At 40.2% G+C, this 24,966-nt stretch overlaps 1 protein-coding gene across 1 annotated transcript in view; it reads right to left on the reverse strand.

Moving 5' to 3' along the window:
- LOC124140116 (testin-like) overlaps positions 1 to 24,966 on the reverse strand; it is an 82,700-nt gene that overhangs the window by 4,942 nt on the left and 52,792 nt on the right. Inside the window, exons 5-6 of the mRNA XM_046507502.2 lie at positions 3,086 to 3,298; positions 2,344 to 2,502 (exon numbers count right to left, since the gene is read on the reverse strand). Of these exons, the coding sequence (XP_046363458.1) occupies positions 2,344 to 2,502; positions 3,086 to 3,298 (372 nt within the window). The remainder of the gene's footprint in view (positions 1 to 2,343; positions 2,503 to 3,085; positions 3,299 to 24,966) is intronic.

Genomic DNA, 24,966 nt, shown 5'->3' on the forward strand with positions numbered 1-24,966 from the left:
TGTAAGAGGGCCTGGTGGTGGGTGGCTGTGGGTTTCAGTTACATGTAAGAGGGCCTGGTGGTGGGTGGCTGTGGGTTTCAGTTACATGTAAGAGGGCCTGGTGGTGGGTAGTTGTGGGTTTCAGTTACATGTAAGAGGGCCTGGTGGTGGGTGGTTGTGGGTTTCAGTTACATGTAAGAGGGCCTGGTGGTGGGTGGCTGTGGGTTTCAGTTACATGTAAGAGGGCCTTGTGGTGGGTGGCTGTGGGTTTCAGTTACATGTAAGAGGGCCTGGTGGTGGGTAGCCGTGGGTTTCAGTTACATGTAAGGGTGCCTGGTGGTGGGTGGCTGTGGGTTTCAGTTACATGTAAGAGGGCCTGGTGGTGGGTGGCTGTGGGTTTCAGTTACATGTAAGAGGGCCTGGTGGTGGGTAGCTGTGGGTTAAAGTTACATGTAAGAGGGCCTGGTGGTGGGTAGTCGTGGGTTTCAGTTACATGTAAGAGGGCCTGGTGGTGGGTAGTCGTGGGTTTCAGTTACATGTAAGAGGGCCTGGTGGTGGGTGGCTGTGGGTTTCAGTTACATGTAAGAGGGCCTTGTGGTGGGTGGCTGTGGGTTTCAGTTACATGTAAGAGGGCCTGGTGGTGGGTGGCTGTGGGTTTCAGTTACATGTAAGAGGGCCTGGTGGTGGGTAGCTGTGGGTTAAAGTTACATGTAAGAGGGCCTGGTGGTGGGTAGTCGTGGGTTTCAGTTACATGTAAGAGGGCCTGGTGGTGGGTAGTCGTGGGTTTCAGTTACATGTAAGAGGGCCTGGTGGTGGGTAGATGTGGGTTTCAGTTACATGTAAGAGGGCCTGGTGGTGGGTGGCTGTGGGTTTCAGTTACATGTAAGAGGGCCTGGTGGTGGGTGGCTGTGGGTTTCAGTTACATGTAAGAGGGCCTGGTGGTGGGTAGTTGTGGGTTTCAGTTACATGTAAGAGGGCCTGGTGGTGGGTGGTTGTGGGTTTCAGTTACATGTAAGAGGGCCTGGTGGTGGGTGGCTGTGGGTTTCAGTTACATGTAAGAGGGCCTTGTGGTGGGTGGCTGTGGGTTTCAGTTACATGTAAGAGGGCCTGGTGGTGGGTAGCCGTGGGTTTCAGTTACATGTAAGGGTGCCTGGTGGTGGGTGGCTGTGGGTTTCAGTTACATGTAAGAGGGCCTGGTGGTGGGTGGCTGTGGGTTTCAGTTACATGTAAGAGGGCCTGGTGGTGGGTAGCTGTGGGTTAAAGTTACATGTAAGAGGGCCTGGTGGTGGGTAGTCGTGGGTTTCAGTTACATGTAAGAGGGCCTGGTGGTGGGTAGTCGTGGGTTTCAGTTACATGTAAGAGGGCCTGGTGGTGGGTGGCTGTGGGTTTCAGTTACATGTAAGAGGGCCTTGTGGTGGGTGGCTGTGGGTTTCAGTTACATGTAAGAGGGCCTGGTGGTGGGTAGCCGTGGGTTTCAGTTACATGTAAGGGTGTCTGGTGGTGGGTGGCTGTGGGTTTCAGTTACATGTAAGAGGGCCTGGTGGTGGGTAGTCGTGGGTTTCAGTTACATGTAAGAGGGCCTGGTGGTGGGTGGCTGTGGGTTTCAGTTACATGTAAGGGTGCCTTGTGGTGGGTAGTCGTTGGTTTCAGTTGTCAATCACTGATTGTAAGTTAGGATGGACTACGAATCCTAGCTTCCTAACAACCAACAACTTCATTCTACACATGATTATGATGATACATATTATACATCCATTTTTATCAAAAAGAAGTGAAATCCTAAATGCTAAAATAATTAACAAAATATCAAAACTTTATCTTGTCTATCTGCTGTAGACCAACAGCTGTTATCTCATACAACATAAAGTGTATCCTGACAAATCTCATCTCTTACCTGACAATACTTTTCAAGCATGTCAGCCCCAATGTCAATATTTGTGTGACATTTACCCCAGAAATCTGATAAGCAGTAAGCTCTGATAATCTTTACAGCCTGAAGTGTTCATGTGCTGACTCTGGACCAGAATAACTCTTCAGTTCCTCAGCCATGTTGTAGAGGCAACTGGGAATTATGGAGTTATATTTTGGCTAGACAAACAAGTCTATGCATAGTCCAATCAAAATCCTGTAACGAAATCAACATCTGGTTGATGAAAAACATGGCCACTGCCGTGCTTAATTTGTTTGATTGCAGGATCGGCAGAACATGTGTACCATCACATGAGCGTCCACTGATATTTTCCAAATCTTTTCATGTTTTTAATCAAGGCTCTCAAATAATGTGATGCTGTCACTGATCACATATTCACAATTCTGTATCAGTAACTTTCCCTGTCTGGCACTAGTTTGTTTCTGAGCCCCAACCTTGCTGAAGATCCTGTCGAAGCACAGAATGCAGTATGGGTTGTTGTTCTTGGCGATGTAGCGCTGCCCGGCGAGTGGCGAGTCACAATACCAGCAGCAGAAGTGGTGGACGTGCCATGACCGATTCTCTGCTTGTGTGTATTCACGTGCAAATATCAACTGAAAAAAGAAAAATCCCTTGCATCATCAGTAAACCAGAATGTTCACAGAATCTCCATTAATCATCAATCTCATATTAAACTCACATTTTCATAATCATTAGTCACCATCATACAATATTTTGTTACCACTCACATACAAAATTCATGCCATCTGGGTTATTTCACAACAAATAATATACAATGTATTATATGTCAATAAATGCAAAGTAATATTTGATTTATCATACAAATACTTACACCCTCTTTCACATTTGTGTGTGCACATTTATTTTCCCAAGCTCCTTACAGTGATCTCTGCTTCCTTACAGACAGAGTAACAATGTGGAATACAACAGAGCCCATCTCCACAAACACTTGAATCTTGCCAAATATACCTAGGTTTCTTTGTAACCCTCCATCCCACATCAAATCACAAAATGGCCTCTGTACTTTAGTCATAAAATATATTATTTTTCATGCCCCTCCCTAAACTCGGGTACTGTTTTCATGACCCCTGCAATGTTCTCAACTTCCCAAATAAGTAAAAGGCGCTAATGAGAGGCTGACTTCACTGTAAGAGTTGACTTCACTGTAAAGCCCACCTCATCACAAGCGTCACACCGAGGATACATGAGATCTGCGTAGTGGCGGCCACAGTAGACGTCGCCGCTCTTGTAGAAGTAGATGTTGTCGACCAGCAGCTCCTTGCATGTGGTGCAGTTGAAGCACTGTGGGTGCCAGCACTCCCCGGGGAGGCGCCCTGCCCACACCGCCACCGTTTTCGACTCCATTGACAGCTTACACGAATGGCATCGCTGAAATGTATATATGATACGAAACATTAGCAAATGCCAACTTTCATTCATTCAGTGTATGATGTAGGGTGAGTGAGTTGCTTCAGTTCAACAACACTGTGAACAATAGTCGAGTTATATCATGTGTCAGCTTGATGTGGGTCTCAGACGTTAACACTTGAAACCCACGAGCACAGGTATGTGCTGACAAACCTAGGAACATAATTGGGGCAAACTGGGATTCGAACCCACAATCACACTTTTCTGACATGCCCAAGGGATGCAACTCTGCACAGAGAATTGCAGCACCTTATACAAAACAGTCAGGAAATGCCATTATTTCAAGTTGCAATGAAAAACAAGAAATATAGAAGCAGTCATAAAATCCCACCTCCGTGAGCCATGAACAATATAATGGTTTCTCCTTCCAGTTAAACACATAATTTTAATTAAATTCTTACTCCAAAATGAGCCCAATACCTAAATAGCACATTATATTCATCCAATGCATACATAAAATATTTTACTGTCAAATATACACATAATTATTAGTGTATATCCTTGAAAGATAAGTACAACTGAAGGGTCTCAATGAGCTCCTTCAAGTAAGTTATGAATATTTTTCATAATCTTCATGATTAATATTACTTAATGTTGAAGTGTTATTATTATTAGCCTCATGTTTATGAAACAAAACAAAAAATGAAAAATCAACAACATTAGAATTTCACAAATTATTTTTCATTTTCATAATGGAATAGATTCTGTACTCCCCCATGTTTAGCCTCAGCTAATAAGGACCACACTGTGCCATCATCGTGTTCATTGTGTTTATCGTTGTTTTGACAACTCAAGACTTGTCAGACATTGGAAACTGTTGAAAGGTCAAAGACATGTACACCATCCCAACCGTTGCTATATATATGACCATTGTCTAAGTATATGCTATCTATTTTCTGCATATATAAGTGCTTATCATACTCGAATCTATTGTTATTGATGACCTGGGATAGTGGACTCTGTCAATCACAGAGATGGAGAGATTGCAATGGATCTGTAAACATGATATGGACTGTTTATCCCTCTTGTAAATGATACGGAAAGATGAGCATAAGTAAATATTATGAGTATTCTCGATGTATTTACACAAGATATTTTAAATGACTGTGGCCCAGATACTTATAATGGCAGCTGATGATATATGCCAGAGATCTAAGGTCATTAGGAACATATGTCAATGGCAAAGCTCCAGTGTAAAAGAGGTGAGGTGAAATGGGGTTTAACATTGTGTCAAGATTATTGCAATTAAATAGCGACGTGCATGCACGTGTGTGAGTGTGCATCAAACCAAACCAAGTCTAGTTTCCTTAAGAAGAGGAGGAGAGGTTCTTTTGAGAAAATATATTTAAAAAATGTTTTCAAAGAATAAGCGTTAATCCATCCCTGTGACTACATAAGACTCTATGTTGCCGTATGCCTAGACTTTCATTTAGTCTCTGAAATCTTATATTACACAATATCCTTCTTGACTATAAAAATTTTAAAAAAATCCCTATGCTTATTTGTGGAATAGAGCTAGCTTGAGCTGGCTAGACTTGCTTTTGTATAAATATCTTGATTATTTTTTTTAATAAAATAAATATATTCCACGTTCATGGTGCAGGACTACCGTATGCCAAATAAGATAAGAGTATCAGAGACCAGCTTCCATGTATCTCCTGGTACCCATAAAACAACCTCCTATACAATGATAAATTTCAACTATTTTTCCCACACAACAACCTTCGGGGAATTCAACCCCCCCAAAACAGTCATGCCATACACTCACAACTCAGCTGCTACAGGTGTTAGAAGTGTCTCTGGTCTCTGTCAATGGTATAAAAGTCATTAGGTTTGTGTTGCCATAGATATTATTTCAAAAGCAGCATATCCAAAACCAAAAATCTGTTTCATTTTTTTTTTAATTTTTGAGAAAAAGTCAACATGAGAAGATTAACAACCATATTTCAAAGGAAAGGTTGTTCGGTAGACCAACTCATAATTTTCACTTTATTATGCAAAAAGAAATCCAGCTTGTAATATATTGGCCATGAAATTTACAACCAAGTTTTTCATTTGCTGAAGCAAGGACAATCAAAGGATACATCTTTGTAAACTAAAGCAGTTAGGATGGTAGTGGTGGAATATAGTTTCCATTCCTATTTACACTCAATCTACCTACACTTCCATCAGCCCATATGTCTCATCCATCGGTCTAAATCCATCACAGTTCCATGGCTCTAATTACGGCCATCTATTTTAACCCTCACACAATATTCTTCATATGTTTTGATGTCATATGATAACATTTCCCTACAAACTGCCTCCGTCTGTGGTACTTGATCTGCAAGGTACAGTTCTAGCTGTACCTGGGTCTTCTGGTTCATCACTGCTGGGATCACACATTCCAGGCAGGTTGTACCTGCAGGTGAACTGCACATGAAAACACACTGCACATTCTCAGGGAAAATGCACACCTATATGTTCCATATGTGTTGTACTGGGACCAGAATGAAATGTCAATGACACCTGCGCTACATCGAGAACACCTCCGGCATGGCTACAACATCAGAGCCTAGAACTGTCAGATCCAATTTTCAAGGTTACAGAGTTTAGTGTTTATTTGAATAATCCTGCAAGGTCACAATAACTTAATAAAATAGTGGATGGTATCACATTCTGTAGGTCATTTATCGTAATACTTCATAAATGCATGGGCAACTGTCCATATTAAAGGCCATGTGATCTCCAGCACTTCTAACTGTTTTTAATCACATAAACCAGGACATGCTATCCTTACAAAATGGCCTCTATTCTGTAGAAGAAGCGTGAAGACTGGCTAGAGACATCACAATCTATCTGGTAGTCAGGTGATGTAGACAACAGCCATTTTGTCCCTTACCATTTCCTTTGTCGCGTGATCTCCAGATGGAGCGGAAAAACTAGCATTTCGATCCTCAGGGGGGAAAGGCCCCCCTGCCAAAGTTTCTTGAACAAGTAAACTCTATGAACCCTAGATGTCAATGCAAGCGTAATGCCTTGTTACGTCTATCCATAGTCTACAGGCATTGTGGTCATACAATCCACATTTGAACTGCCTGGTAGCCAAGAGTATCTATTCTGCCTTAAAATTATCAATTATGCATTTTACTTTGACTACCTCAGCTATTCTAACCTATTTAAAAAGACAGCCATTATATTGATGGGTAATTTATGGAGAGAAAATTCATTAAAGATGTCCCCGGAACTAATAGCACCAATATTATCACCTGCAAGAGACAGACTATGAATATATCAACAAGAAAGAATGTCTGAAGCCTCATAGAGGAACAAACAGGAACAAACTAATTCCTACCACTGAACACCACTGTCAGTGACTCTATGCAGAGACTCTCAAACATGTACAGGCTATTTTCACATGAACTAGTTCTATATATAGGTTGCAGGGGAGACCTGAGATGAAACCAAAATCAAAATTCTTCACTGATGCAAACTATGATAGAGACATGCTATCTCTGTCTGGAGCTATGCTGTCAGAAGGAATGGCATATTTTCAACATCGGCTAAGGTTTAGTGCAATACAAGATACTTGTTAAGATAAAGATTGCAGGTGTTTTTTTCATGAGAACTGGTCTTTGGATAACAAACATATGCTGTTCTCAATGAGAGAAACAATTGTAGCAACATCTTCTTGTGAAGGTTTACGCAATTATTTGCTGTTTATTTGATATATTTCATGAAATAATTCATGTTCTGCAGGGGAGAAAATTACCAGTCTGCTGTGTTCCCCTAACAACTACATGTATACCTGTTCCAAGAAATGTAAATATTGAATACCTGTTTCATGATGTATGCATACCTATGTATACCTCCTTCATCATGTGTATATAGCTATATATACCTCCTTAATTGTGTGTATATAGCTATGTATACCTCTTAATTGTGTGTATATAGCTATGTATACCTCCTTCATCATGTTTATATAGCTATGTATACCTCCTTAATTGTGTGTATATACCTACGTATACCTCCTTAATTGTGTGTATATAACTATGTATACCTCCTTCATCATCTGTATATAGCTACATATACCTCCTTAATCATGTGTATATAGCTATGTATACCTCCTTAATTGTGTGTATATACCTATGTATACCTCCTTCATCATGATTATATAGCTATGTATACATCCTTCATCGTGCGTATATATACGTATGTATACCTCCTTCATCGTGTATATACCTATGTATACCTCCTTCATAATGTGTGTATAGCTATGTATACCTTCTTCATCGTGTATATAGCTATGTATACCTCCTTCATAATGTGTGTATACCTATGTATACCTCCTTCATTATGTGTATAGCTATGTATACCTTCTTAATTGTGTGTATATATAGCTATGTATATCTGCTTCATCATGCATGTATAGCTATGTATACCTCTTTCATCATGTGTATATAGCTACGTATACCTCCTTAATTGTGTGTATATAGCTATGTATACCTCCTTCATCGTGTGTATATAGCTATGTATACATCCTTCATCGTGTGTATATACCTACGTATACCTCCTTAATTGTGTGTATATAGCTATGTATACCTCCTTCATCATCTGTATATAGCTACGTATACCTCCTTAATTGTGTGTATATAGCTATGTATACCTCCTTAATTGTGTGTATATAGCTATGTATACCTCCTTCATCATGTGTATATAGCTATGTATACCTCCTTAATTGTGTGTATATAGCTATGTATACCTCCTTCATCATGTGTATATAGCTATGTATACCTGCTTCATCATGTGTGTATAGCTATGTATACCTCCTTCATCATGTGTATAGCTATGTATACCTCCTTCATCGTGTGTATATAGCTACGTATACCTCCTTAATTGTGTGTATATAGCTATGTATACCTCCTTCATCATGTGTGTATAGCTATGTATACTAAGAAGTAACTTGCATATATTCCAATTATTCTGTAATCATTTCCTGAATTGCCCATGCCTGCAAATCACATTTTCCTGTTTCTGACATGATTTGATATTGTTATAAGTGTGCTAATCATACAGTGATCCTGAAGGGTGTGCCCATGTCGTGGATGAGGACATATTCACCAGCATCCCCAGCTAATCACATCCTGTAGGGCAGCAGTCATGAGAGGAAACCTGACAACTCCATCTCCCTGCCACACAACAACCTCTGCAACACCACCACTACTTTCCTCCATGTCTCGAAACAGTTGATGACTGCTGTTGAGATGCTGTGACAAATATTGTCATAACACAGCTGACTCCCACAGTCAGGATAATCTCCCGGGCATCTACTGAGTAGGAGGAGGAGGAGGAGGAGGAGGCTATATAATCTGCTGCTATGACTCACTGTGTGAGGCTGTTGTGGGTGTTTGAGAGATATTTGTTTCAGATATGCTTCATGCCCGGGTTTGTGTGGGTGTTAAAGCATGTTCCTAGAAGCAAGACTAAACTTTCAAATGACTGTTTCCAGTCTGTTTCAGGGAGAAGTTAGACAAACATATAGTCTTTGAAATATTGCATTACACAACACATTTCTCTCCTATAAAGGGGTGGTGGGATAGCCTAGCGGTGAAAGTGTTCGCACGTGAAGCCGAAGAGCCGAGTTTGATTCCCACATGGGCCCATTTCTGGTGTCCCCTGCCATGATATTGCAGGAATATTGCTAAAAGCAGCGTAAAACAATACTCACCCACTCTCCCATAAATGTTTTTGTTTCCTGATGCTGATTAAATAGAGAATGAAATGCGGAATAGAGGTGCCTAGAAATAATCTAGTTTGGTTTTGGTTTCATAAAATGGATATATTCCAGTCAGTAATGATTTAATATGCCATTGGCAATATCTCAGTAATATAGCAACTGTTTCAGGATGAAGAACTGGCCTAAGGCATCTGGTCTAAGAAAGAGGTGTCTGGTCTATGAAGGAGATGTCTGATCTAAGAAGGAGACTTCCGATCTAGGAAGGAGATGTCTGGTCTAGGAAGGTGTCTGATCTAGCAAGGAGATGTCTGGTCTAGCAAGGAGATGTCTGGTCTAGGAAGGTGTCTGATCTAGCAAGGAGATGTCTGGTCTAGCAAGGAGATGTCTGGTCTAGGAAGAAGATGTCTGGTCTAGCAAGGAGATGTCTGGTCTAGCAAGGAGATGTCTGGTCTAGGAAGGAGATGTCTGATCTAGGAAGGAGATGTCTGGTCTAGGAAGAAGATGTCTGGTCTAGCAAGGAGATGTCTGGTCTAGCAAGGAGATGTCTGGTCTAGGAAGGAGATGTCTGGTCTAGCAAGGAGATGTCTGGTCTAGGAAGAAGATGTCTGGTCTAGCAAGGAGATGTCTGGTCTAGCAAGGAGATGTCTGGTCTAGGAAGGAGATGTCTGGTCTAGGAAGGAGATGTCTGGTCTAGGAAGGAGATGTCTGGTCTAGCAAGGAGATATCTGGTCTAGGAAGGAGATGTCTGGTCTAGCAAGGAGATGTCTGGTCTAGGAAGGAGATGTCTGGTCTAGGAAGGAGATGTCTGGTCTTGGAAGGTGTCTGGTCTAGGAAGGAGATGTCTGGTCTAGCAAGGAGATGTCTGGTCTAGGAAGGAGATGTCTGGTCTAGGAAGGAGATGTCTGGTCTAGGAAGGAGATGTCTGGTCTTGGAAGGTGTCTGGTCTCGCAAGGAGAGGCCTGTCTTGGAAGGTGTCTGGTCTAGCAAGGAGAGGTCTGTCTTGGAAGGAGATGTCTGGTCTAGGAAGGAGATGTCTGGTCTTGGAAGGTGTCTGGTCTAGGAAGGAGATGTCTGGTCTAGGAAGGAGATGTCTGGTCTTGGAAGGTGTCTGGTCTAGCAAGGAGATGTCTGGTCTTGGAAGGTGTCTGGTCTAGGAAGGAGATGTCTGGTCTAGGAAGGAGATGTCTGGTCTAGGAAGGAGATGTCTGGTCTTGGAAGGTGTCTGGTCTAGGAAGGAGATGTCTGGTCTAGGAAGGACATGTCTGGTCTAGGAAGGAGATGTCTGGTCTAGGAAGGAGATGTCTGGTCTTGGAAGGTGTCTGGTCTAGGAAGGAGATGTCTGGTCTAGGAAGGAGATGTCTGGTCTAGGAAGGAGATGTCTGGTCTAGGAAGGAGATGTCTGGTCTTGGAAGGTGTCTGGTCTAGGAAGGAGATGTCTGGTCTAGGAAGGAGATGTCTGGTCTTGGAAGGTGTCTGGTCTCGCAAGGAGAGGCCTGTCTTGGAAGGTGTCTGGTCTAGCAAGGAGAGGTCTGTCTTGGAAGGTGTCTGGTCTAGGGAAGGAGATGTCTGGTCTAGCTAGGGAAATGTATGGCCTAGGAATGAGATGTCTGGTCTAGCAAGAAGATGTCTGGTCTAGGAAGGTGTCTGGTCTAGCAAGGAGATGTCTGATCTAGCAAGGAGATGTCTGGTCTAGGACTGAGATGTCTTATCTAGCAAGAAGGTGTCTGGTCTAGCAAGGAGATGTCTTATCTAGCAAGGAGATGTCTGGCCTAGCAAGGAGATGTCTGGTCAAGGTATACGATCTTATACTTACGATCTAGCAAGGAGACGTCTAAGGAGAAGCTTTCTGATATAGGCAGGTGTGTATGGTACATTTACCCAAATCTAGCAAAGAGCTGTCAGGTCTATATTATGTCAGGATCTTGATTATGATAAAGTATGTGATAGGTTCCATGTCAAATGGGGTTAATTAATGATAAAGTCACCAGACTGGCTCTCATAAAAAAAAATATATTTATGCATAACATATTCATAAGTATATTTTAAAGAGCGCATTTGAAAAGACTGCAGTTGATTCCACAGTCCCTTCAATCAGCATTTCTAATTTTGATGTCAATACAGAAAATACTTTCAAAAACCTCACAAGCCATGAACTGACCATAAAATAGCCTAACAAGAAAGGCATTACTTTCTACTTGCATGCATGCTACCCAATAACACTATCGTTATAACATCACAGAAAAAACACACTTTCGATAATTTTATCAACATGTGGGATCCTCTTAAAAATTTGAGGTCTTGGCTTCAGTTCTTATCAAAGATATCAGTCTCTTCCGTATGAGTCATGCCCAATCCATGGCTTGTCAATAAGGCACTTACATTACACCATAAAAACACAGCTGTGAACCTTTGACATCTTCCAAGGGAGGTAACTTTTTATGGCAAAGATACATGTTAACTTTCACAGTTCTATCTTTTTTTCCATTTTCCCTTACCAGATAACTTTATTTGATAACTGTTACATTTGCTGTAGCAAAAATATATATTAAAAAAAATAGTCTAAAAAACATTACTTCAAAGAAATAAATGGGAGCACATTACGTTATTACCTTTGCATCATCACTAAAACACTTAAAGTTTTTCTTTCTATTAAAAAGACACATTGAAGGTTTTTAACAGGTGATCACATCCTTGAATAACAAATATTGCAAAAAATAACCCCTAAACCTCTTTCTTGATAATTAACATTAAATTGCTTTTTTTTCTCAAAGTTGAATATTAATTGCAACCAAATTCATCAAGATTAAATTATTTCCCTCTTCACTACAGTTCACTGCATGTTAATTTCTCTTTAAGCTTGAAGGGTGGTCATCCCCCCAGTACGTGATGTCAAACTACTTCAACATGAAAGAAGGGCACTTGGTATGAAACAAATTTCTTAAGTGTGGCAAAGGATAAAAAACAAAAAGTGTGGCAATTCTGGATCTTCTTTGCTATTTCTGACTTGCAGTAATGTATTGAAGATGTAAGAGAATATGGTGTCTCTTGAGAGTATGATATGTGGCAATTGTTGATCTTTGAAAAACTGAATTCCAATCACACTTGATGACAATCTCAAAACATGAACTTAATTACTCCGACAGAAACTGCTGTTTTCCCATCCTCTAAACAAACAACTTCACATTTGATATGTTCTAAAACCTGAAAGAGGAAGAGACTCAAATAAATAGTCCCAGTTGGAGCAAACTCACATTCCAATCATTTGAAAGAGCTTTTTTCTAGTAATACACCTGCAATTTGAAATCAGGCTGGAGTCACATTTGGTGTTACTTTAAAAAGATAAATCCCAGCTGAAAATATACATTGGTTAAAATGGAGTTTGAAAAAAGCTAAGTGGTCTTGCATACACATTCTAAACAACTGCTTGCTGACAGATGTTAATGGGATTGCTACTTAAAATTTTAAAGATTTGTAAATCAGATGAATTGGGTATAAAATTTGGGAGTACAATATTTACCTGCATATGTTATTGTTGCCATGAACTATGAATTCAATCCATTAAGTTTTGGCATCAGTGAAATGCTGAAAGAATACTGACAAAAAGTGAAACCCTGTTAATACGGACCTTGTGTATCCAGACACCCCTCCTTTTGAATGATCTGTATAGGAGCATCTATATGTAAAGTCCATATGTAATGTCTATATGTAACGTCTATATGTAAAGTCTATATGTAACATCTATATGTAACATCTATACGTAACATCTATATGTAAAGTCTATATGTAATGTCTATATGTAATGTCTATATGTAACATCTATATGTAAAGTGTATATGTAACTTCTACATGTAGAGTATATGTACATTCTATATGTAGAGTCTATGTGAAATGACTATTTGTAACATCTATATGTAAAGTGTATATGTAACGTCCCCATGTAGAGTGTATGTGGAATGTCTATTTGTAATGTCTATTTGTAACATCTACAGTGATCCCTTGCTCTTGTGCTCTTCGATAAAGCGCTACCTCGGTTACCACGCGCGGTAACGCATGGCTCCCAAAATTAATGTACTCTTTTATTACTGAGAGTTTTACACAGACATAATTGTATTGTTGTTCGTTGTTCATTTGCACATAACGCTTCTCATTGCATAATCAACCGTTTATCGCTGAATGGAGTTCTAATAATCTGTTTGAAAACATCCGCGGCAAGTCCCGGAAATACGATTGTTCAACTAGTTAACTTTTCACACTCTACATCCTTTGATCTTAGAAGCGCATGCATGCAATAAAAGAGAACCACAAGCGAAGTTTATATTCTTAATTAGTGGGCAATCCAATTTGAGGCGACACTGTCACACACATGTAGTTGCTGTCACAACACGGCGGTCATTCATTTCCGCTCATCGTCTATAACGCCCACCAATTATTTGGACCCCATTGGTAGCGTTGTAGCGAGGGACCACTGTATATGTAAAGTCTATTTGTAACATCTATATGTAAAGTCTACATGTAACATCTACATGTAAAGTAGATTCGATCCCTGGCCACATCATGCAAAAAGACATTAAAAGATTGTACTTGTTGTTACCCTGTCTGGCGCTCAGCATTAAGGGACTGGTCGGCTCGGAGTCAGTATACTGTGTCTGAGTGGGGTATTCATGTTAAACTGGGGCATGGTATCTCAGAGAGCTAGCACTATAAATCGGCATCAGTCTGGACTAGTACAAGCAGCCACACACATACACATACATGCACGTCGCTATATAACTGCAATAATCTTGGACGAGACGTTAAACCTAATTTCACTTCACCTCACATGTAAAGTCTTTATCTAACATCTATATGTAACTAAAGGAAGATTAGTCTTCACCTTGATTCATTAATCTGGACAATGCCACTAGGAGCAGTATTAATGAGTTTTCACTGTACTTCCAACTCTGGACACACATACTGATAGGACCAATTACCCATCAGTTCCTGATGTACAGAGTGTCCTTACAATATCAACACTAAGTTATCAGCCCTTCCGGGGCATTAGAACCGGGGTGCGCTCTAGCTGACTATTCACAATGTAAGACTTCATCATGCAGATGTCAAGATATTTACCTTACTGTAAACAGAAAATAAGTAAATTCAGTAAATAAACCTACTTTTCCAATGTCTGACATTTTTTCTTAAAGACAGACCAGTTTATTGTCTGGGACTACATATAATGCTAAAGGCAAAAACACATATTTTTGTTAATAATTGTATTTCATGTCCTACTCTCAGGTTAACCCAACCAATATAGTATTCTTGTTTCAACTCTGGGTATATTGACCATGCCAATTTCTAAAACAATGAAATAAACGGGTCTGGCCAAACTTGTGTATTTCAACCATATCTCTACACCCCATTATAGAACTATCATACCTGTGGCAAGGCCCCTTACCGTAAACAAAATACTTTCCTAAACCTTGGTAAAGAATTGATCTGTTTTGAACATTAAGTTACCAGCCAGAGATTACTCACTGCTGAAAGTTAATGACATCTCCGAATGCGGAGACAAAACAATGATGAGGCTTCAGGCACGGGTTTACCACTCTGGAGACATCTAAACACAAAACTACCCCCAACCCTAGAGGGGGATCTCTCTGGCTGCAAAACATAACCTAAAGCGCTACCTCAGGGTTTGCATGTTTTTGTGTTCAGGGTGAGGACTGGTTGATGAGATGGTGCTTGGAATTCTATCGGAGGCAGCATCACCAGAGACATCAGAATCTGGAACCTAGGTCAACAGGTTCAGCTAGGTTCATCAGTAACTTCAGGACTTCAAGAGATCAGATGACACAAGAGGATGAGAAACACCATAAATGGATCCACAACCATTCTTCCTTAGTCATGTGTAATGTTAAAACAGCATTTCTATAACTGTCCTTGAAACAAGAACAAACTAGTATTTCATACAGAAACATCATACATTACCACTAAAACATTAGGAAGGCAATGATAGGCAGGTCGATGTTTTTGATGACTGACATATATATATTTGAGGAAATATGACATCAAATGAAGGACATACAAAACACATGGTTCTAATTTCATAGACAAGGCGTGTATTATGAAAGATGTGAAAAAACAACTTCAAGATTTTTGAGTCCATGACATATTTGGACAACTGGTTGTCTGGTAGAAACCATTGCAGTACAGATACTTCATACTTTCTTAATATAATGAGACCCCTTGAGGCACCAGTGTTGTTTTTTCCTGTAAAAATATTTTGACCTCTCTTCTGGAAATGAATGCCGGCACCCCACCCTTCTTCAGTTTCCTTACCCCCCTCTCCATCTTCCCTTCCTCATCATTCTCCTCCCACATTTCAGTGACTATCTGGTCCATAGCAGGATCATTTCTGATATGATTTCAATTTTAGACATACTGTATCATATCTGTTCCCTTCCCTGCATGTAGATCCTGCCACACATATCTCTCTTCTCATTACTCAGTTCACACACTCCCCTGATTATCACAGGGAGCCAGGCATTACAATATATTACAACACATCACTGGATATTAAGTGCTTGAGAGACTAGATTATTTTTTTGTAGACTGTACCTCAACCTAACCTGTCTCTTTTCTTCTTCATCCAGTAGCAAATGGTGTTATTTAATATTTAAAAATATAAATGAATAAACAAGCAAACAAACCAAACAAACAAACAAAATATTCCCCAAAAACAAAAATGGATAGAAAAAAAAAGTGTCCCCATCACTCCTGCCCCCTCATGACGAGAAATGCTGGAGACGAGTTACACGCAAATCCGGGCCCATGTAACATTAGTGGGGCAGCTCTGCATCCTGCCACCTATTATCTTGCATCCCCCTCCCTCTCTCCCTTCCTTCATCAGCTGACAGTGTTGCCCATCAGTAGCCAATCAATAACACATAAAGTCATCACACGGGATGTCCCACAATCCAGCACAACAACCCCCATCATCTACAACATCCACATGTTCCCAGCCTCACCATCTGCTTCCATCACTACCTCTTCATTCCCCAACCTCTCACATCAATCTGAGTTTTTCACCTGTCCTGAATCTATAGCATCTGCTACTTACATTTATGACATTACACAATCAGACAGACAATCTCCACATCTCCACACACCCTGGAATGATTTTGGTCTTCCCGTCTGTTCCCTGGCATATATTTTATTACAAAATTCTGTTTTCACATATACCAAATGTACATGTGTCAGTTTTGTAAATTCTGACAGCATGTGAAATGTTTGGCTCTTTTTAAAGATCATCCATCCATGTTTACAATGTAAATTTCATTTACATTAGGCAATAAAACTGAACACGAGCCTTAGCAAACCCTACCTACAATATCAAGCTACCCAACACCATAGCACCCGCATAGGGGATTCAGAGGCAAGTTCCCAGTACCCTATACTTAGAGCCACCTCCAGTACCCTATCCTTAGAGCCACCTCAAGTACCCTATCCTTAGAGCCACATCCAGTACCCTATACTTAGAGCCACCTCCAGTACCCTATACTTAGAGCCACCTCCAGTACCCTATACTTAGAGCCACCTCAAGTACCCTATCCTTAGAGTCACCTCCAGTACCCTATACTTAGAGCCACATCCAGTACCATATACTTTTAGCCACCTCCAGTACCCTATACTAAGAGCCACCTCCAGTACACTATAGAGCCACCTCCAGTACCCTATACTTAGAGCCACCTCAAGTACCCTATACTTAGAGTCACCTCCAGTACCCTATACAGTAAACTACGGTTATAACGAACTCAATGGGACCACTAATTTTAATTCGTTGTAGCCGTGGTTCGTTATATGCATATATACAGCATAACTACAGCAAATAGTCGGGACAAAAAAGTAAGTTCGTTGAATCCGTCAGTTCGTTATAAGCGTGTTCGTTATAACCGTAGTTTACTGTACTTAGAGCCACCTCAAGTACCCTATCCTTAGAGCCACCTCCAGTACCCTATACTTAGAGCCACCTCAAGTACCCTATACTTAGAGCCACCTCCAGTGCTCAGAGCCACCTCCAGTACCCTATACTAAGAGCCACCTCCAATACCCTATACTTAGAGCCACCTCCAGTACCCTATACTTAGAGCCACCTCAAGTACCCTATCCTTAGAGTCACCTCCAGTACCCTACACTTAGAGCCAAATCCAGTACCCTATACTTAGAGCCACCTCAAGTACCCTATCCTTAGAGTCACCTCCAGTGCTCAAAGCCACCTCCAGTACCCTATACTTAGAGTCACCTCCAGTACCCTATACTTAGAGCCACCTCCAGTTCCCTATATTTAGAGCCACCTCCAGTGCTCAGAGCCACCTCAAGTACCCTATACTAAGAGCCACCTCCAGTACCCTATACTTAGAGCCACCTCCAGTACCCTATCCTTAGAGCCACCTCAAGTACCCTATCCTTAGAGCCACCTCCAGTACCCTATACTTAGAGCCACCTCCAGTACCCTATACTTAGAGCCACCTCCAGTACCCTATACTTAGAGCCACCTCCAGTACCCTATACTTAGGGCCACCTCCAGTACCCTATACTTAGAGCCACCTGCCGTACGCTATACTTAGAGCCACCTCCAATACCCTGTACTTGGAGCCACCTCCAATACCCTATACTTAGGGCCACCTCCAATACCCTATGCTTAGAGCCACCTCTAATACCCTATGCTTAGAGCCACCTCCAATACCCTATACTTAGAGCCACCTCCAGTACCCTATACTTAGAGCCACCTCCAGTACCCTATACTTAGAACCACCCCTAGTATCCTATCCATAGAGCCACCTCCAGTACCCTATGCTTAGAGCTTCCCCGAGTACCCTATACTTAGAGCCACCTCCAGTGCTTAGAGCCACCTCCAATACCCTATCCTTAGAGCTACCCCCAATACCCTATACTTAGAGTCACCTCCAGTACCTTATGTTTGAAGCCAACTAAGAAGAGGATACCAGCTGACTATGAATCTACTAATACCCCAAACAACCACATTTTTTCGTCAGTCCTTTCCAGTTCTGACCCACACATTAATAAACCAATCTATGTAATTTGACATACATACCTACCATACAATTAATGCAATACACACAAAACACTCTAAAACCCAAACTGTTATCAACACCACCTATCCCATTCATCTTCCCATTATAAGGATCATGGGAGGAGTAGTCATCTGAGGTGCTGCTATTAGCTGTGCAGAGTTACATCCCCTGTGTGTGCCAGAAATCAGGGTTCCAGGTTCGCCCTGCTTATGTTTCTTGGTTTATAAGCACCATGCACACCCTGATGGGTTTCACCAAATTGATAAAGGTCAACAATTTGAAAAGATCGGTCTCACTTGGGACTTTCATATCTACATGGAGCTGACACACCATAAAAGTGAAATTAAACCAAACTCACTCACTCACTTCACCTCCCCCACCCAGTTGTTACCCATCTGTAAAGAGATCAAGCCTCACCCTGAGATGTTTCCCAGCAGTGTAGCATCCCCCCCTATGTACAGGAGGGGGGTAAGGTATCCAGCATCACCCGGGTGTTGTGATAACCCTGGCAGCATGTTGATGGAGTTAGGGGAACACTGACACCGGACCTGATCATCCCTAATAGGTACAGATACACTCACAACACTTGCCAGCTGAGCTCTTGTATTGTTCCAGTGAGTCGGCCATGGCTAGTAACTCTTGTTTTGATGTGGCTCAGTAGAGATCAGTAAATAAGTATACAGAAAACTGTTATTAGGGGTGTCATGATTGATTGAATTATCAATGCACTGCAACTGATCATGACCTGATGGCTACACATCATGACAAGTTAAATATCATCAGTGAACATCATCCCTGTGCACACTGTATGACAAGAGGGATTCACTTTCCAATACTCAACTTTCCCTGTATGTCTAGCAATAGTCCTGCAGCACCAGCCTTTGGTGTCTACATTTCACAGCTTTTGAGGTACAACCAAGCATGCTCTTTCTACCAAGATTTCAAAGAGCATCATTCGACTCTTGCTCAAAAGCTGTCTGATCAAGGTTACAATATTCAAGGCCTTAGTAAAGCTCCAAAAAGGTTTTATGGTAGACATGTGGAGGACATTTCTAAATTTAATGCATCAGTGACAAAAATGATGTCTAATGCAATTCCTTATTTTAACTAGTACCATATGTTCCTGTTTTTTTTACTTGCCTTTGCATGTGTTTGCAATGCGTGCCACCGGTGGGGCAGGATATGATCACCTTTTCGTGAACACCTGGTATCATCACTATTTGATAGTGATTCAAAACACATGGTCATGATATAGTCAGAATCAGTCAATTTATAAGGCCTATAAAGGCACTTTATCAACCTTTAAGATCTTTTGAAGGCACTTTTCAAAGAATATTCAAATGTTAGGCCTCCTCAAAGCTGGAATGAAAATTCAAGGCCTTAACTACGGCAATAATATTGCATCAGTAAAATTATTGTTATAAATCACCCCACATAGTTGGAGGTCTATCAGGACGGGTCACTGAAAAACCTGAGGAGGATTGTGAACAAACAATGAAGAATGTGAAGGGAGGGCACACAAAATATGTACAGCATGGGAGGTCACCTTTTCCACTCATTCCCCCAGATGAAGATGAAATCCCAACAAATTACCTACATTACCAAAAGCTCATTTTTCTATTTACAACTCACAACCATGGGAAATTGAGACATAAACTCGCAGAGCATGAGGAACTGCGGGATATGCTCATGTTCACCAGTTTAAACTACCCCATTTGTCATGGATGAAATATAGCAATTCCTGGATGTCAATCAATTCCTCATAACCAAGCACAAATCTACAACATGCCAACCATGCAACCATACAAATGCCTGAATGACATATCTCGACAAATTCCCCCAACCAAATGTGCAACATCTGCATCCATTCTCCTCAAACAAACTTTCTCTGAAGTGTACATTTCAAACAAATGGTTCTTTGCGCTAATATTCATTGATACCATCAAAAACACATTTAAAGAATAAAGTCATTCCTTTCACAGATACCTTCAATCACATCAGAGGAAATTTCAGAAATGCTACCAATTTTAGTAGGTTGAAGTCCCAGATGGGTTCTGTCATGTTCTGTGCTATATGCCTGCATCCACACTTTGATTTCAGCATCTTCTGTCGGACTATTTCAGATAATGGAAGGACACGTATAGGCCTATCTTCTTTCATATCATGCATAAAAAAAAATAATTATTGTCCACATTGTGTACAGATCAAAGCAGTAGTGCTATCTTCAGCTGACATCATGAAAACGTTTTTCAGCTCCCTGAAATATATCTGGATGACATATCTAGTAAGGGCACATGCACCGGATGCATCTATGTCATTGATAAACTTGCGCATCTTTATTTGATAAAAGAAAGAGAATTAATGTCAACATGATAAATGACTTTAGCGATGTTTGTTCCCACAAATATTCCTATTTCTGTTATAATGTACAGATCAGTTTACTTGTCACAGAGTTATTTAACAGCCCCGGTAGATTAAGGATTAAAGATAAATAGAAATGAGCTAGGCTTTAAATGGTTTTACACTCATTGCCTATGTAATGTGGTCCGTTTGATATGGGAGGTCTTTGGACTTACAGTTTGGCATCAGTTTAAAGAACAATGCTATCACAAATACCTATACACAGTAAAAGATAAAACAGGTAGCACATACTTACTGTATATGACTTTTAGGGCTGGTACGGGTAACTCAGGTACTTGGGTCGGGTGGGTCCTGAGTAGGACCCAGGTACCCACATGACGACACGGACCCGTGGTTAGTCACGTGACATACTCTTTGCAATAACATGACATTAACAATAAAACTCAATGGTTACACTACAAGCTAGTATAGCTATAATGTTCACATTTCTTTCTCACTATGCAGGCATTCGTTCTGACTTTTATATGTTCGAGTAAGGATAAAGCCTCTATCAACTGCAATGTATACATGATCACATATCTACATAGTTTTTGCCAGGGCTGTGGTAAAACAGTTCCCATTCGGACATTTTGTACCCAACTCCCGAGACCTATAGCGGGTACCAGGGTAGGGCCGGGTAATAGTGTGTCCAGAGTTTCAGTTTTCAGAGGAGATGTGGAAAATGTGCAAGAAAATTGTTGGGGACAGTTTAACAGCCTATGGATCAGCTAGTTTGATATTTGTGAATGAATATTGTGATTACACAGGAGTCCAGGTGAAGTGGTACATATTCAAACAATGTTTAGCACCTGGATCGGTGGCTTTTATTTATTTTCTGAAGATTTTATTAATTTGATTTCAACAAGTATTTGTCACAGAGTGACGAAATATCCCCCGCCTGTACACCATAGTACCAAATATGAAGACAATCCAGCGATTAGTTCTTGAGATATTGTGGCAACACCGTTTTCCAACTCCAAAAACAGATTTGCCTGCTGTGACCTTAAAAATGGGGTCAAGGTCACCAAATATGACAGGTGTATGCGGTGTCTGTATATACACTATAGTTCCAAATATGAAGACAATCCAGCGATTAGTTCTTGAGATATCGCGGCAACACCGTTTTCTAACTCCAAAAGCAGATTTGCCTGCTGTGACCTTGACAATGGGGTCAAGGTCACCAAAACCGACTGGTGTCTGTGGTGTCTGTATATACACCATAGTTCCAAATATGAAGACAATCCAGTGTTTAGTTCTTGAGATATCGCGGCAACACCGTTTTCCAACTCCAAAAGCAGATTTGCCTGCTGTGACCTTGAAAATGGGATCAAGGTCACCAAAACCGACTGGTGTCTGCGGAGTCTGTATATACACCATAGTTCCAAATATGAAGACAATCCAGTGTTTAGTTCTTGAGATATCGCGGCAACACCGTTTTCCAACTCTAAAAGCAGATTTGTCTGCTGTGACCTTGAAAATGGGGTCAAGGTCACTAAAACCGACTGGTGTCTGCGGAGTCTGTATATACACCATAGTTCCAAATATGAAGACAATCCAGTGTTTAGTTCTTGAGATATCGCGGCAACACCGTTTTCCAACTCCAAAAGCAGATATGCCTGCTGTGACCTTGAAAATGGGGTCAAGGTCACCAAAACCGACTGGTGTCTGCGGAGTCTGTATATACACCATAGTTCCAAATATGAAGACAATCCAGTGTTTAGTTCTTGAGATATCGCGGCAACAAACAGGTGGGACGTACGGACGGACGTACGTACGGACGGTCGTGAATACTATACTATAAAAATACAAATACATGTGGTCCTCGTTATCTCGAGATACTCTATCTCAAATGTACCAATATCTCAAACCTATTATCCAGTCCTGGCCACCTTGCAGATATAAATACATATAAATTTGACCACCTATCTGGAATTTGAGATAAGATAAAGAACACACAACGCACCATCTCAAACCATGGACTCAGTCCCAACTTGCACTTTACCACAGAATTTTGTACCTTTTCTTCGAAGTAGGCATTTGCCACATTACCAGTTTTGGGAAGTGTAAATAAGCATTTCATATAGCTGAGCAATTCTTCTTGATATATCTAGTACCTTTCCTCACACATCTAACAGTACTGTAAAAGTAAATTGTAATTTGAACCAATTGTCCAACTAATTCTGTTCTTACCATTTAATCCAATTATAACTGGATGTTTATTGACAAATAAAACTAATTAATGCAATGTACAAATCTGATCATGGTGTTCAATATCCTCTAAATCATTCAGGTTCATTCAGTCTGATGGTCCAAGAAGTTGAAAGCAACTGAATAGATCAAATAGGCCTTTGGTTCTGGTCGCTAATTAGGCAGAAAATAACAAACTTTCTGTAAAAGTAACACAGAGCTCAACATTTATTGCCACTGTATAACTCATCTTTTAAGTTTTCGTTCCATGAAAAAACAAAATTAGACTTCACCATGTCCCACCTGATTAGATTATAAAGACAATTTAATGTGGTGACAGAGTGCATAGAATCCGACATTCATCTAAATACTTGATTATGTAAATATTTTCCAAAAATTATTTTTATATTTCCTCATATTTCACCATGATAGTAATGTATAAACATTGAAATCAGTGACACACGCCTGCTTCAGATGTATTTTCCTTCCCAGAATAACCTCTCGCAACAGTCTACATTCAAAGAGAATTTGAAAGTGTAATCTTCGTGTCAAATTTCAAACTGTGGACTCTGAAATTTACACATTGTGACAAAAAATGTAGCATGTGGGATGCATTTCCGGTGAGTTTGTTACAAGAACTAACAAATGATAGGAATGGGAGACAAATTAGAACATGATGTTTGATAGTTTTGTTTCAGTTTACAATATGAAAAGGAATATGTCAGGAATTATTTAAGTTTGTTTACAAACTGTTATTCCAGAATGTGTGCATGCATAGCTAAAACTCATTAACTGCTCAGTGTAAGTCCTACATAAACCTAAAACATGCTGAATATTCCCATATGTTGCATTACTGACAATGACAGTAAGATTTTGGAGGCATTATTTGTGATAAACAAAGTGGAAACTATTTGAAATAAACAAAAATTCCAAAGCTCTAGCTCCATGTTCATTTTGAGATAAACAAAGATTACCATGTTTGTAAACTCATATGTAATGACTTCTGCCACAACACAAACGGTGCGCATCTAAAAACCGACTTACTTTCTATATACCTGGCAAGTATTATATTTTGTCTCACTTTACTATATTTTGGACAACGGTATCAGGAACTATACCGAAACCTCGCCTTTAAACTAAATAAAGAAGTTGTTATCCATAGATTATCTCTACTTTGGCATTACTTTAGTCAATATTGTTCAAGTTTTGTAAACTACATCAATTGGCTTCCTAAAATTATTTTGTAAAATTTTCAAACGGACAAACTGATTGAATCTAAAAATTAAGTTTGTGTTACTGGCTAGTAAATTGCAAGAAAATCAACAAGGCTTTAGTTGAGCAAAGGTACAAAGCATCATTGACAAGAGATATATTTGTTAAAATATTTGATAAAATTCCTGAACTTAAAAGTCTTGACATGGATATGACAAATTTGTTATTAGATTGCTGGATATAATTATATGTGAGAACTTTAAGTGAGTTGTTTTAATGGCTCAAAAGAATTTCAAATCTCTGAGAATGTGCCAGTTGCTTGTTCTTGCACCCCAAGCCATCTGCACCTTACACTCAGTGCATTAAACTATAACACATTAACTTATCTTATTTGTAATCCATCATAGAAACATCTCAGTGGCACTAGACTTATAAGTAAACACACACAACCTCCCAGTGTTTGCTTACGAAAATGAATCACTCACTAAATATTTCTATATGTTTGTGTTGATTTCAGAATACAACCTAAACAAACATGGTATCAAATATCATTATGTACATATCTTAAAAAGAAAGCATTTAAAGGTTTCTCTCTGCTGCCTCTTGTTCGTTACGAGTGATGTTGCATCAGGGTATTGTTATAGTGTGATATTGGCAGTGTGATATATTATTAAACAATGATTGGGACTGTATTACATTATTTCTGTTGAGATTCAGTAGAAGTTTATTGCAATGTCTTTGGACAATGAATAGTTGTCAGGAATGTAGTACAGTTTAATGTAAGCAGTGGTGAGAAAGTTTAGATGCTCGAATTATCTGTAAAGTTCTGGAATAGCATGGATAGATGTAAAGCGTTATAGAAACATGTGAAATATTCTGTGATGTTCAAGTGACACTTGACTGGTCTTGCAGTGTGTAGAAAGTGCTGGAAGCTTGTTCAACTACATAAGTAGAGCGGGTGCGTCTCTGTCTCATCTCACATTTCATCTGACATTATATCAAGACCAGCTTTCATGTGAAGATCACTTTTCACCCCAGTG

This window comes from Haliotis rufescens, unplaced genomic scaffold, assembly GCF_023055435.1.
Source record: "Haliotis rufescens isolate VD_foot unplaced genomic scaffold, xgHalRufe1.0.p SCAF_23, whole genome shotgun sequence".
Taxonomy (NCBI): Eukaryota; Metazoa; Mollusca; class Gastropoda; order Lepetellida; family Haliotidae; genus Haliotis; species Haliotis rufescens.